The sequence below is a fragment of the Rhamphochromis sp. 'chilingali' genome (assembly GCF_963969265.1).
Source record: "Rhamphochromis sp. 'chilingali' genome assembly, chromosome: 16".
In the NCBI taxonomy this organism is placed as follows: Eukaryota; Metazoa; Chordata; class Actinopteri; order Cichliformes; family Cichlidae; genus Rhamphochromis; species Rhamphochromis sp. 'chilingali'.
Window position 1 is genome coordinate 27424089 of NC_137943.1, and position 14851 is coordinate 27438939.

General features: G+C 37.9%; 1 protein-coding gene across 1 annotated transcript; it reads left to right on the top strand.

Moving 5' to 3' along the window:
- Positions 1–775: 775 nt before the first annotated feature.
- On the top strand, positions 776–14519 carry ncstn (nicastrin). The gene is made up of 17 exons (XM_080907484.1): positions 776–848; positions 3595–3696; positions 4153–4276; positions 5009–5130; positions 5730–5875; positions 7565–7709; positions 7877–7989; positions 8458–8610; positions 8728–8832; positions 9700–9777; positions 10056–10225; positions 10329–10431; positions 10815–10916; positions 11214–11301; positions 11761–11924; positions 12071–12283; positions 13308–14519. The coding sequence occupies exons 1-17, from the start codon at positions 791–793 to the stop codon at positions 13428–13430; spliced, it is 2109 nt and encodes a 702-aa protein (XP_080763610.1). The 5' UTR covers positions 776–790; the 3' UTR covers positions 13431–14519.
- Positions 14520–14851: the final 332 nt, after the last annotated feature.

Below are 14851 nucleotides of genomic sequence, written 5' to 3' on the forward strand. Positions count from 1 at the left end.
AAGCGGGGGGAAATATATAATCTCTCTCTTTCATTGAAAGGAAAAGAAGCTCATCCCACAGGATTTTGAACACTTTAATAAAACAAACTAAAATAAAGGCTTTGTTTATTGGTTAAAAGCTTCAGTGGCTTACATTACATTAAATTCATTCAACTACTGATTTATTTTAAATGGATTTCCCCCTTACAAGATGTTTTTGATAACTGTACATTTAGCATCACAAGTCAAGTCAGTTTCTGCTCTGCAGGACTGTATCACTCCCAATGTGTCTGAAAACTGAATTACTCTCTTCTGTCATGTCCAAAACACCAATATAGTTAACAAAATTAAACAATGACATGTTGGTTAAGTCATATCAAATAAAGATAATACTCTAAATACATACATACAAAAATTAACTGAAACAATTTTTTGTACTTAAATAACTAAAATTAATATCAAAATATTATGGAAATTCATAGCTTTTAGTCTATGCTAGTATTTCAAACTTGTCAACAAATCAAGCATGAAGCGTTCCACTTTCTATTAAAAAAATGTGTGATCTAATCTAATATCTGATCTTTTAAAACTTTGCCCGTCACAAATTTTATAAAAAGTTTCAAAACAATAAAAACAAACTAACTGAAACATAGCTGAATCAAAATCTACCATTTAAAGAATATATATAATACATAACTTCAGTCCATCTGAGTCCGCCCCTTTTTCTGTAAACCGGACCCAAACAGCAAAACCCGGATGTTTCCCCATGTCAACATTTCCTGTTGTGTTTTCAGCTTTTCAAACCAGGAAGATGGATTTGCTGTCGAATAAATGGATCATTAACTTGATATTTTGTTTGTTTTTCATAGGTGAGTTGTATTCCCCTGTTGCTAAACTTGTGTCTTCGTCTAACTGCTGAAGAACGAAATGTGTTTCGCTTTCGGGCGGTTAGCTTCGAGGACTTCTTTGTGTCCGGTGCTAGCTGAATGCTAGGCTAAATTAGCGTTAGCAGGAGGTTTTCTGTCTGCCTTTAAAATCTATGTCCCGGTTTTAAAATGGGTTTTTCAACTGAGTTCGGTGCTTCGACTGTTCTCTACGCATTTTAAACAAGTGGATGTGCAAAAGAAACACAGCATCTATTGTGTTAATTAAGCCTTGGTGGTGATTTTGTAGTGACAGATTGGGTCAGCCCTCTTCTTAACTCAGCATCAGCGTGACCGCTCGTGATTTCACCGCTGCGGCCGCCCCCGGAGGGATTAAAGGCTGGACCGCTACACCAGATTATATACATTATATACATATTTCTTGTAGTTTACGTGACTCTCTAATGAAATTAAACAGAAGACAAGCCACTTTCAAACATTTAGAATATCCTGGTAAATCGGCACATAGGTGAGCAAACATAGCATCATTTGAGATGAAAAAAAATCTGTTTCTCATTTCCCCTTTCTGTTGCTGTGGGGAGATTAGTTACAAAAAACCCCCCGAACAATTGTGCTTTCTTTTCATTCTAAACGTGACCTTTACTTTAGTGTTGAGTGATTTTTAGTATTTTGATAAAAAGAAATGTCAGACATATTATTATAATAAAGACAACTAACACTAACATTTAAATTACTTAAAAAAATGTTTTTAAACAATAAAAGCTTAAAAACAACTGAGCCTACCCAGTATGAAAAGTAGGAAACGAAACAGAATTGAAATATTTAGAAAATAAGGAACTGTAATAACTCTTGAACTTACTATAGTTTAAGTTTGATAAAAGTGTTGTGTAAAAAGAAAAAACTTGAGCATGCTTTCAGAAATAGTTTGTTGAGTAGTTAAGATGAAGTCAGAATATATATCTGTGGTGCCCATTACCCTTTTTTAAAACCTTAGCTGGTGTTCGCAAACGTCTTTGGATTTAGTCTCAATAACAACTTTGTCCTCACGCTTTTATAGATCATCTGGTTGATGTGTTCCTATTTTTTGTTAGGCAGCAAATTCTTTGGTATGCAGGAACCCTATTTATGTAAAATAATTAATAATAACAATGCTATGAATTATACCGCTTCTTGAAGTGCAAAAACGTACATTTGAAAATGCTGTCCTGGACCATGTTAAAAAGATGAAACCATGAGGTCAGGTTAAAGCGAGGACACTGATCCTTCTCATGTAAAGTTTTTGAACCCAGATACCAAGAATATTTTATGTCTTTATGACTCAAGTATATCAAGATTTAGAAACACATTAAGTATTTTACAACTTCACTGCAAATTTTAAAGCCGACAACCTCCCCGTTGTCTGAATGGGATCCGTTGGCCTGTTTTTAGACTGTTGCTGTATGTTTCTGTTGTTGACTTTCAGCAGTATTAATTCATGAGCGATTAGATGCTGTTATAGTGTAATATTTGAAGGATGACAGTTTGAAACCCCGAAGTATTGTATTGTACACAATACTTAAGCACAGTTTCGTACCATATATTACCTGGGGAATAAAAGCAGCATTGTATTGCTTACATGTCATAAAGAACCTAGTTCTATTATTATCCAAATAAAAGACGTTAAATAAGCGACCTGTGACGCAGGATTTATTTGAAAATTATTTCTACAAAGCATGTTAAAGGAAAAGCTCCTCTAATTTCAATGTGGGTAAACAGGCATCTTAACTCTCAAGGAGGAATCTTTGGATGTATAATAGGAGTAACCCTTGTTTCTCTTTTGTGAACTGAGGGGTGAGCAAAGAAGCAAAATAATAGTGATCGCTGTCTGTACAGCTCAGTAGGCCTATACTTGTAAAAAACCTGCAACCAGATCTTTATTCATATATACTGAGGTGTCAAAACGTGTGAATAAGGGTATTTCCAAAACTGCGGCTTGGTTCTTTCTTTGGTTTTCAGTTCACACCTTGTTTTTGAGCTCATGTTTCAGTGTATGCTTCTGCTTCTGCTATTTTTCTTTTTTTTTCTTTTTTCTTTTTTTTAAAGAAAGAGAGAGAATGAACTAACAACACATTTATATATATATATATATATATATATATATATATATATATATATATATATATATATATATATATACAAACTTTATCATCAAAAGATGAACTCCGTTATTGTGCTCCAGTTCACTTGTTTCCCGAACAACCTTTAAACATTACAGTGGGTGTTAGCATCTTCACGTGTACTATGGAAACTGGTGCAACATTTATGCCGTGCTGACTAGGCCTCGGAAAGGACCTCTTTGTGTTGTCTAATAGTCAAAACACAGCTAGTTGTAAGTGCAGGTTATAAAAATGAGAATGAGTGTTGCTGTCATGCTTGGGGAACCTGCCTACTTATAACATTATCACAGGGACCAGGCTCGCGATGGAAACTATAAGAAATGAGAAAATGGAAAATTGGCCTGTTGTGCGCAGACCTCTGTATGGATATTTTTAATGCACTGGGAGCTCAGAGTTCATGGTTTCTTCATGCAGAATGAAGCTTGGAGTAGATTAGGATCTAGCATGTTTCAAAGTGTTTAGAAAGTTTGATTTAAATTATTTCTAAGAAAACAAATCAGGAGACAATAGTATAAGTGGAATAGTAAAGATGAAATTTGTGTGTATGTTCAAATATTTGTTTTTTCTTCTTGCAGGTGTCAGCTGTAATTCAGTGGAAAACAAGATTTATGTGCATCTTAATTACACTATACCGTGTGTGCGACTTCTAAACGCAACACATCAAATAGGCTGTCAGTGTGAGTACATCAGCTTCTATTATATTATATTTTGATATTATTATCCAAGTTGAACCTATTACATAAAAGTATTTGTTGTAGTTTGGAGTATCTTAGATACACAGTGAGCAATAATAAAATGCTTAGTGAGCATTAATCTGCAAACACCTTCCTGTGTTTCCTGTGTTTTTGCTTCAGTTGTTCAAATTCACAAACACACATCTGTGTAGCTGTGACAGAAGAGTTCTCACAGATGAAAGCCCACAGTAAAACAAATATTTCCTGTGATAACTACCTGAATATCAAAAAACTGAATATCCATAGAAGTGTGTGCTGGTGTCACACTACAAAAGCCTCACCAGTTTTGCAGTTTTGCTTCTGTTTAATGAAAGTAATGGAGAATGATTGAAAAGCTTTTAAGGATATTTATGTCTTGGACAGCTGTAACACAGATATATTCCTTGTTTCGGATTTCAGCGTCTTTATCAGGTGATGTTGGTGTGCTCCATGTGCTCGAATCAGAAGCAAACCTGGACTGGGTCCTGAAAACTGGTCCCAACCCTCCTTATATGGTGATTCTGGATTCTACGCTCTTTACGAGGTGCGCTCAACATGTCTCACCCTGTAGTGGAAGCCCCCACAGTAGTTTTTAGTGAACATAAACCTCATTTACTCACACTTTAAATCTGTTACTGATTTACTCCATATTTGGTTTTATTTTGAACAATCAATCGACATCAAAACAGAATTGCAGTTTGAAACTATCCAATTAACAAATGTAAAAGCTGCAGTTAGTCCACACTTTGTATACTGTCTATGATCCTGCTAGCCAATCAGACGTGATGCAAGACAGCTACATATACACCCAGCAATAACACGCATGTGGAGTAGTTTTAAATTAATAGGTTAGAAGTAGCTCATATTTCTATCTTTTGATGTCGGCCCATGTGGTAATGCTACATGTCATGTTATAAATTATTGCACTTTGAGTATCAAACTGGAGTTGACTTTAAGAAATTAAAGTAAGACATTTTTCTCTTTCAGACCTATTTTAGATATTTTTTTATACTTAACAAAAAACAAAAACTTTGGTAATAAAAATAAATCAGTGAAGTAATGGGACTGTGGCTCTGTTATGGAGGCCAATCTGCTATAAGTTGTCATTTACTTACATGCATAATAAAATAGATGTGTGTTTAATAGGAGCTGCTAAACTTAAAGAAAGAAACTTGAACCATATTTCAAAAGAATTAACGCACCTATGATCTCTGTGTTTTGTTTTTTTTTAACCTGCATCATCTCCTGTACTGTGTGCCGGCTGTCTGCTCATCAGATCTATCATGATGAAACTTAAGACTGGCTCCAGTAGGGTTGCTGGAGTTGTTGTTGTGGCGCCAAGCTCAAATCCAGCTGAGGGTTTCTCTCCACACACCACCTGCCCCAACGAGAACTCAGGTGGGTGGGGGTTACATGTTAAGGCTTGCTCCACAGTTTTACACAAGCTACAGAAATAAATTATAGTTTGATGATCCTCAGAGAGCATAGCTCATAAAACCACAAGTTGTAACTGGGTTATATTTCATGTTCTGCGCTTGACTTCTAAAACATTGCAGTGTCTGCAAAATGTCTTGTTTACACTCAACAGAGATTTAATTAGAATGGCTTTTATTGTCACTGTACACATGTACAGTAAGATACAAAGCATCTCCTACTCAGTGCAGACATGTGGGAAAAGAAAGGGGGGTGAAGTCCACAGTTCTGCGGCATTATATCAGGAGAAAAAAGGGAATTCACATCCTTTACTGAAGTAAAACATGTAATTTCACAGTTGGAAGATGCTTTGCTAACGCCATATACTATTAAATAGTCCTGGATTCAAACTTTAAGTCTAGTCGGGGTAACATGTAGCACACAGTCAAAATACTCCGGGTCATTTTAGGGAAGTTGGATGCTTGGTAGATGAGGAACAATCCAACTGTATCTTTGGATCAGGGGTCTCTTTAATGTTACTGATGGTAATTTTTGTTTTTCCCCTCTCTGTGCGTCCCCTATAGGCGTGTATTCAGAGAGCTATGACCCAGCCTTAGCCCACTGTAACGTGACCGTGTGGAACCCTCTGGGAAATGGCTTGTCCTACGAGGAGTATGACTTCCCGATGTTCTCCCTGAAAGACGACAACGACACTCAGGCCATAAAACAGGTTATTTGTTTTCCACTTGATGTTGGAGAGTACAAGATTGTGCAGTCACATGATAAGCTACTCACACACTACGAGTCCAAATCTGAACTTGCCTCACCGGTCGTTGAGGTTAGATTAGAAATAATGCTCTAAAGCTGTTTCAGCAGCAAACAAGGTCATCTTCATGTAGATCACATAGTATTGCATTAGTTTAAAACAGAATGGCACACTATTCAAAGAGAAGTTATGTTTCTTCCCTTATAAAATAGACGTGTATCGAATTCAGATTACATTCATAGTATGGCGTCTAAGCTGCTTGGTTTGACCTGAACTACAACTTTTTGTTATAATTTCAGTTTACAGGCAACTTTAAGGATTTAAAGTTGCCTGTAAATAGCCACAGTGCTAAGTAAAAGACCAACGAAATGCCGCAATTTCACCTACCAAAATATTCTGAATGTTGTGTACCAAACAAATTCATACTATTTGTAAGGTATTTCCATTACAAAAGGCAGTAGATGCACAACATACAGTACAGCGGTCTGCTTTAATTAGCAAATGTGAAGGCTAGCAGCATTTAGCTACAGCTTTCTGTGTTTATATATACATTATTCAAAGCAGCCATGCTCCTGATTTTAACCCTTACAACTATCCAAATGCACAGATTAAGCTTGTGTTTCTTTTGTGTTATATTTTGAGGTTGGACATTTTAACGTGGGAATCGGTTTTTTGCTTTTAAAGCCAGCCTTAGAAGATTAGAAGATTTGCAGTTTTTGACATTTTCATGTTGATGGGTTTAAACTAGGGATGTGTGCCACTAGTCCAATCATCGACACTGTTGTCACTAGTTAGTGCTAGATGTACTAGGCATTTAATCTAATTATTTTACATTTATTTGATGCCGAATGCTGGCACACTGTTGTATCCCAAATATCATGCAGCTGTCTGCCACCAGATGGAGCATGGTTGTTGAGAAATGCCATAAATCTGTTAATCAGGCCTGATATTTTTGTTAACAACTAGTTAGTTCTTTTAAAGGCAAAAGAGTGAGATTGTGAATACAAATAGTGGAAGATTGGACGGGCTCTCTCTTAGTGATAGGGTGAGGAGTTCAGTTATATGTGAGGGGCTCAGAGCAGAGCCGCTGCTCCTCCACATTGAAAGGAGCCAGTTGAGGTGGTCGCCTCCTGGGTAAGGTGTTCCAGCCGTGTGTGTCCTACCAGGAGGAGGCCCCAGGGCAGACCCAGGACACGCTGGAGAGATTGCGTCTCTCAGCTGGCCTGGGAATGCCTCGATGTGATAGCGAGGTCTAGGCTTCCCCAGAACCTGACTTCAGATAAGTGGAAGAAAATAGCTGGATGATTTATTGTTTTATTATTTCAGATTTTTACATTCATTGAAGTGGTTGGTCTGAATTTGCAGCACACTTTTGAGTTACAATTTCGTAGTTTTTCAGATGTTGATTTGTCATAGTCATTCATTAATGAAGACTAATTAACGGTTTCAGATGCCTTTTGATTTGGGAGTTTCTGACATCCTTGATTAAACACTCCTCAAATTTAACGTGATATTGTCAATATTATTGACTAGTCGGTTAGTCTAATTTTTTGTCCTCATGCAGTCGACTAAGAAATTTGTCCCCAGGAACATTCTTAGTTCAAATCTGTGTATACAGGCGTTTTTCATCTGTGTGCTTTTCTCCATTCACAGTGCTACTACAATCATAACCATGTTGTGAATGGCAGTAGTCCGCAGTACCCACTGTGCGCGATGCAGCTCTACTCACACATGTCTGCCGTCACCGACACGGCCACCTGCATGAGGAGAAATGGCATCAACTTCAGCTTAAACCCAGGTATTTTTCAAGTGTAATTATATAAACATTACTTAACGTTTTTACAATATGTGGGAAATATTTTCAGAAACATGCTGCAAAAATATTTAAATAAGAGTTTTTATCATTGTTATTTTATTATAGTGCTAATCACTGTTTGTTTGGGCCTTGTTCTTTTCACCCTGAAGAAATCGTATGTGACCCACTTGGAGACTTTAATGTTTTGGCCTCGACCAGGCCTCTGAACTACACAGATAAGGGCCACAAGATGGGGGAGAGCGTGGTCATCGCAGCAGCGAGGGTGAGTTCAAGCAAAAGTGGTTTCAAAAGAAAACCACAGTACCACGTGTTACATATTAACATGCTGAGAATGATGTGAGAATTCAGTATTACCCTCAAATAGACTTTATTTGGGTCGACGGCTGAGGTCAAAATTTTATTCATCTTGCTTTTATTTTGAAAGTCGGTCATTGCTAACCCCCTCTACCTGGATTTTCCTGTTTGGCTGAGTGGTGGTTCTGACCTCTAAGTGCAGTTCTTGTATCCATGACATAAAATGAAGATGAATAGTGGCCAACATATCAAAGTGACTGCTCACTTTTGAGTAAAGGATGTACTATAGATGGTAGAAGTGGCTGATCTGCAGTATACAGTGGTAGAGCTTTTGTTTACATTTTGATTAATAAAAATGTTCATAGCTAGTTAAATTGAACAACTTGTGTAGATAAATTCTCTGCTTAATCCCTGTTCGCTCCTGTCCTGTCTGCAGCTGGACAGCCGGTCTTTTTTCTTTGACATTGCTCCAGGCGCCGAGAGTGCAGCCTCGGGGTTTGTCACCTTGCTGGCGGCAGCACACGCTCTGCGCAACGCCACCCAGGAGGCCCAACCCAACCGCACCATCCTCTACGCATTCTTCCAGGGGGTCAGTTCTTTGTTTTTTTTTCTTTTTTTCTGTAGTCAGCACAGTGCTCAACTAACATTTGAGAACTGTTTTCATTTTGACTGTCCTGCCATTCATCCATTTGTCTGTTGACCACAGGAAACCTTTGACTACATCGGCAGCTCGAGGTTGGTGTACGACATGGAGAATAAACAGTTTCCTTTGGACCTGGACAATGTTCACTCGGTGGTGGAGATTGGACAGGTGTGTATTATATTACTGATAGCTTTACACGTAACTGTCATGTGGCACAAACTCCTGAAGTTTAAGGAAAATTTTGTTTGAATTTGGGTATATTTTTTTTCATACCTGCATTTGTTTATATTTTCAATACTTTTAGATTAAAGGCAAGTTTATTTATATAGCACAATTTAACAACACGGTGATTCAAAGTGCTTTACAGAGACATTAAAGAACAAAAACAAATAAAAAGCATGATTTAAAATCGATTAAAAAAACAGTGGATAAAATCAGAACAGTAGATAAAATCAGTAGTTAAAATGTAAGTTTTGAAATTTAAGCTTAACAGTGCGGATTTGGTGTTTTATTCAAATGCAGCTGAGAATAGGATAGTCTTCAACCTGGATTTAAATAAACTGAGCGTTTCTGGGAGTTTGTTCCAGATATATGGAGCATAAAAGCTGAATGCAGCTTCTCCGTGTCTGGTTCTGACTCTGGGAACTGATAAAAAACCGGATCCAGATGACCTGAGGGATCTGGAAGGTTCATACTGGGTCAGGAGGTCACTGATGTATTTTGGTCCTAAACCATTCAGAGCTTTATAGACCAGCATCAGAACTTTAAAGTCTATCCTCTGATGGACAGGCAGCCAGTGTAAAGACCTCAGAGCTGGACTTAAAGAATAATTCAACTAGAATACCTCTTTACTTGACAATTGAATGGCTTTAAAAAATTCAAATTAAAACTTTTGATTATATATAATGTTTGTTTTTTTTACCATGTGCAGATTTCTTTTGTGTTACTTATTAATAATTATTTAATATTAGTTGTGGGTTATTTTAATGAAAATGTGCAAGTACAATATGATTATGTCGGACTTTCCTGTCCTAGGTGGGACTCCATGGAGAATCAAAGCTCTGGGTTCACACTGATCCCGTGTCTCGGAGGAACAGCAGTGTGAATGAAGAGGTTGGTCTCTCTCCGTACCTATATCCCTCTCACCTCCTAAACACTCATGTCTCTGAGCCTTCATTTCTTACATTCCTCTATGCTTTAGTTTTATGTATTTATATACTTGTTATTCTCGCCCCACGGCAGCTGGGACGGGCTCCTGTGTCCATGTAACTTGTGCGGGAAAACATCATAACTTTCAGATAAACGGAAAAAAACTGAAACCAGAGCTCACAGTGTGTGTTTTACTGTGTGGCTAACATTTGTTCTTACTTCCCTTCACTGATCTGTTTCAGGTGGAAAAGCTCATCAGAAACTTGAACTCGTCTGCCTTAAATCTCAACTTCTCATTGCAAGAGCCCAGTTTCTCTCAGCCGCTGCCTCCGTCATCCTTGCAGCGTTTCCTGCGAGCACGGCCAATCCCTGGTGTTGTCATCCAGAATCATAACTCTGCTTTCACCAACAAGTACTTTGCATTTTCTTCAGTATAAATAATAATCAATCCAGAGCTAGGGATTGTTTTTGGTTTTTTTGGTTTTTTAAAAATCCATTTCCTGTTCTGTGCACAGGTACTATGAAAGTATGTATGATAATGCGGAGTACCTGAACATGTCTTACCCACCAAACCTGACGCCAGAGGAGCAGCTGGAATACGTAACAGATGCTGCAAAGGTATAGCTGTTGTTAAAACCGTTTAAAAGTGTGTTAACCTACATTTAAAGTGATTTTTATTTATATTTTTTAAATGCATTAAAAGTATTAAGAGCAACATGAGCCCTGGTTACTGATCTTTTCTTCTTATTTTTAGCTTGAAAGAGTTTAAATATATATATTTTTAATTTTAAGATCAGCTTGTTTGAATTATCTTTTCACATTAACAGTTTTCCAAAATATAGCAAGTCTATTTTTATTTAAGCTGCAGAAAGTCACGTTATCGTCTAAACTTTGTTTATCATCTAAACATTGTTGCTCTGTTGTGTTGATTTACTGTGGAGAGCTTCATACAAAGTCTTTTGAGCTCTGAAAAACATTCTTTGTTTCCCTGCATCATCAAGGCTCTGACTGAAGCGGCGACCATTGTGGCTCGAGCTCTGTACACACAGGCAGGAGGATCGGACCCCATCCAGCTGCAAAACATTAACGTGGATAGTCAGATGGTAAGTTTATTTATTTTAATGAATGCTATTTTGTTTACAAGCTCATTTTTCTTATTCCAATTATCTTTAACTCGTCTAAGAAATCTTCAAAAATAAGGAAATTTAAAAACTTTAGTGGCTTCTTCAGTCACTTCATTCATTCATTTTGAACTTGAAATTTATTTCTTTTAAACTGTTCAGCAAAAGTTCAATAATAATCAATTGTAGATTCTTTATAAGTGCTTTTTATTTTCTCCTTGATGCTGCTGTTACCTTGTGGGACTGAACAGAAGTGAATCTGTCCTACTTCCCTCACAGGTGACCCAAATGCTGTACGGTTTCCTTGTTAAGTCAAATAACTCCTGGTTCCAGCAAATGGTACCTTCGGACTTCGCGATTCATCTGCGTAAGTTGATCCTGTTTTGTACTAGACTGTTAAAAATGTTGTAGGAGTAAAAAGTCTTGTTATGTGTCTTCAATATGTTTCATCTTTATTTATAAAGCACTTTAAAACAACCACAGCAAAGTGCTGCATGTTGGAACTAAAAAATAAAATTACATAAGATATAAATAAAATCCAAATAAAAGAAAAAAGTTAAATAATGAATTAATTAGTTAATAACAAATTTAATTAAAAGGAAAAACGAAGTCCTTCTGAGGCCAAAAGCCAAAGAATAAAAATGGGTTTTAAGCCGTGTTCTAAAACCCATTTCTATGGGTTTTGTTGATAAATGTTGCTTCTTAACACCTATTTAGATGCTGTTTATAATATTGTCCTATTGTTGTTTTGAAGTATGAAGTCTTAAATGAAGCTTATCTTTTTATCAAAACTTTATTTCCTCACAAAATACTTTCTTTCTCTCAGGTGAAAGACCCACAAACTTCTACGTGGGGGTGACACAACAGCACAGTGAACCGACTCTTCTGGTCCAATACCTGCTGGCCAACCTGACCGGCACCACCGTCAACATCACCCAGGACAACTGCCAGAACCAGAGAGAGGGCGAGGATGACAAAGAGAGCAAACATGTAAGATTTACAACAGTGTGTATTTTCTTGAAAGTCAACTTGGGTGTAAGTTGCCCTCTGGTAATTTAAGTAAGAACTTTAAAACCTTTGGAACATCATTTATCTAATTCCTCCCTTTAACACATTGTTCTCAACCTGTCCCTCAGATATACAGCTACATGTGGGTTCAAGGTGCAGCACCTCCCAACAGTACGGAACGAGTGGCATTCTGCGTTCGCTCCACAGTTCGTCTCTCCAAAGCGCTGTCCCCGGCCTTCGACCTGGAGGAGTACACCTCCAAAGATTACTCAACGTGGACGGAGTCCAGGTGGAAGAGCATTAAAGGGCGCATATTCCTGGTGGCCAGTCATGAACTGGAGGTAAACTTTTCCTCAAAGACACCACAGATGTGACTGATGCACACACACAGCAGAGAAGTTGTTCTACAACTAAAAAGTTTGATATGTGAATGCAATAACTCGAGACAAGGCAACATAGGATTTTGAAGTTGATACCATTGATAGTTGCTTCTACTAGCAGGCTGAGGGGTAGCACTGTTGGCATCCAGTACTTTTTTGTAAGCAGTGATCTCATTGTTAGTGGAGGGCAGGGATTGTTTTAAGGCACGCGAGTGCTTGTGGGAAAGTCTCATGTTGAAAAAATGGCTTCCAAACAATAACAAGAGACCAAATTTGCATGGTAATTGTAACAGTGTCCATGATTGGTTGTTATTTTCTCTCTGATCTAGATTTTCTCACAGTAGTGTTTGTGATTTTAGCGGCCGATCCGGCCTAAACCAACAACTCCGGTTTCCAGAACTACAGCAACAAAAGAGCCTAACAACAAAAACAAAACTGGTTAAATCCTGGCAGTGACTGATTGCGTGCGTTGAACAAATTTCAGGTCTCTGCATGTTCATCAACACATTGTGCTAAAACAAATCGAAACTCTTTTATTTCAGTGTTGATACAATCCGATTTTGTTAATGTGGTAACTGCATCTCACTGCTTAAACTGGCGCCTTTGGGTTCACCGTTTGTATCACTGCAGCTTTAAAGTCACATGATAATGTGACTGAGTTATTTTTAATATAACAGCTCATCACATGAGTGCAAAGCCACAGGCAGCTGGAACTCGACTTCCCTCATTCTACAGTTTTACCCCTGTGATAGCTGGAATAATCGCTTCCACAGTAAAGCATTTAGAGGCTTTTTGGTTGAGAGCTACAATCGGAACTACTTGATGTTTAAATGTGACTATAAATAAAGGTGATGTTATCTTGCTGCTGTGTACACCCTGGGGGGTAACAGAAGTTGATACAGTAACTTTGTGGTATGTTTAGAAGTTAAAACTGCATTTGAAAACCTTCTTGTTGTATCTGTAACGATTGCCCTTTCTCCTCCAGATGTTGACGCTCGGAGTCGGTGTCGCCGTGCTGATAGCATCCTTAATGTTGACGTACATCATCAGCTCAAAGGCCGACATACTCTTCAGCTCAGGGAGGGAGCCCACCGCTGCCACCTACTGATTCACTCAGAAGCGTCTCAGACCCACGACCACTACTTCTACTACTATTGCTACTACTACTACTTTTATCCCAACCAGACATGGACAGTTTTCTTTAAAACACACCACGAGTAGGTACACAGACAGGTTAGTATCAGCTGCATCGAGGTGGGGGGGTGAGGGGTTCCTTTTAGACGACGACTCCGTGTTTATGGACTCACTCATGTGAGGCGTGACATGAGGACTGGACCGGACTGGATTTGCCTGGATGGATCTGGACTCATCAGGGTCATAAAACACACTGGTCAGGCACCAGCAGGCCCTGCCAGTGGAAACGATGTTTATATTTTTTGTTTTAGGTTTTTTTTGTTTTGTTTTGTTGGTTTTTTTTCCTTTTTATCCTAAAAGAATGTTTTGTTTACTGTGTCATGGGATAGGCACTAAACATTGAGCATTACTTTGAGCTGTGTGTATGATTTTGAAAATGTGAATGCAGCCGTGTGTGTGTGAACAATTATAAGTGTGCGCACGTCTGTGTGTGTGTGTGTGAACTTTGTATGAGGATTGCGATGGTATGTGCAATACTGTAGCTGTCTTCTCTGTCAGTGTAGTTAACTTATCAATCAGTTTTAATGATAAGAAACCACTTTGTGAGTCAATGAGCAAGTAGTAATATTACAAATTTAACATTTTGCAAAATCTGGAAATGTGCAGTGAAAGATTTTGATAATAAATCAGTATCATTCAGTCCAAGTACACATGATGAAACTGTACTTGTAGACCCACTGCAGTTTCACATATTGTGATATTTGAATGGGAATTTTCCAAGAGTCTGGCATGGCTGAAAAAAACACTTTATTTCTCATCAGTCAGCAGCCATAATGTATTAAAAAAGCAGTCAGAAAGATCAGTTTTAGCAGTGAAAAACAACATGCTGGTACTCTGCCTTTGCACTCTTTGGTTTTTTGGTTTTTTTCCCAATGAAGTTTATTTTCTGAAAATTGTATGACACACGAGATTAGTGATGGGTGTTTGTTTTAATAGATGGAATTAAAAGACCGATTGTGATGCCTTGATGAAGAAATAAACATTGCTTCTTTTCCAAACTTGTATTTCACAGTCCTTTGACTTTGGCACAGAAAAGCAGGAAAATGTTGAAAAAGGGATCACAAGGATGGAAATTACTTTGTTCATTTATTTATTTATTTTTTATTAAACACACACAGGAGATGCTAATTTCCACTACTGCAAGACAAATGTACATTTAGAAAGTACATGGAAAGGCACTGGCTTCTAAATTGCCACATTAACAAAGCATCTAAATCACTGAGAGGAAGACCCACTAGACTAGAGCAAGTGCAGCTGACAGCTTCAAGCCTTCATCAGATGCAGGATCCATAAATTAGGCCTCGGTGCAGCTCCTCAGTTCATCAAGCAGTTTTA

Coding starts and splice junctions, on each gene's coding strand:
- ncstn (XM_080907484.1), top strand. CDS start 791: ATGGATTTGCTGTCGAATAAATGGATCATTAACTTGATATTTTGTTTG. Junction 5,876..7,564: donor ACACTCAGGCCATAAAACAG/GTTATTTGTTTT, acceptor CTCCATTCACAG/TGCTACTACAATCATAACCA. Junction 12,284..13,307: donor TGGCCAGTCATGAACTGGAG/GTAAACTTTTCC, acceptor TTTCTCCTCCAG/ATGTTGACGCTCGGAGTCGG.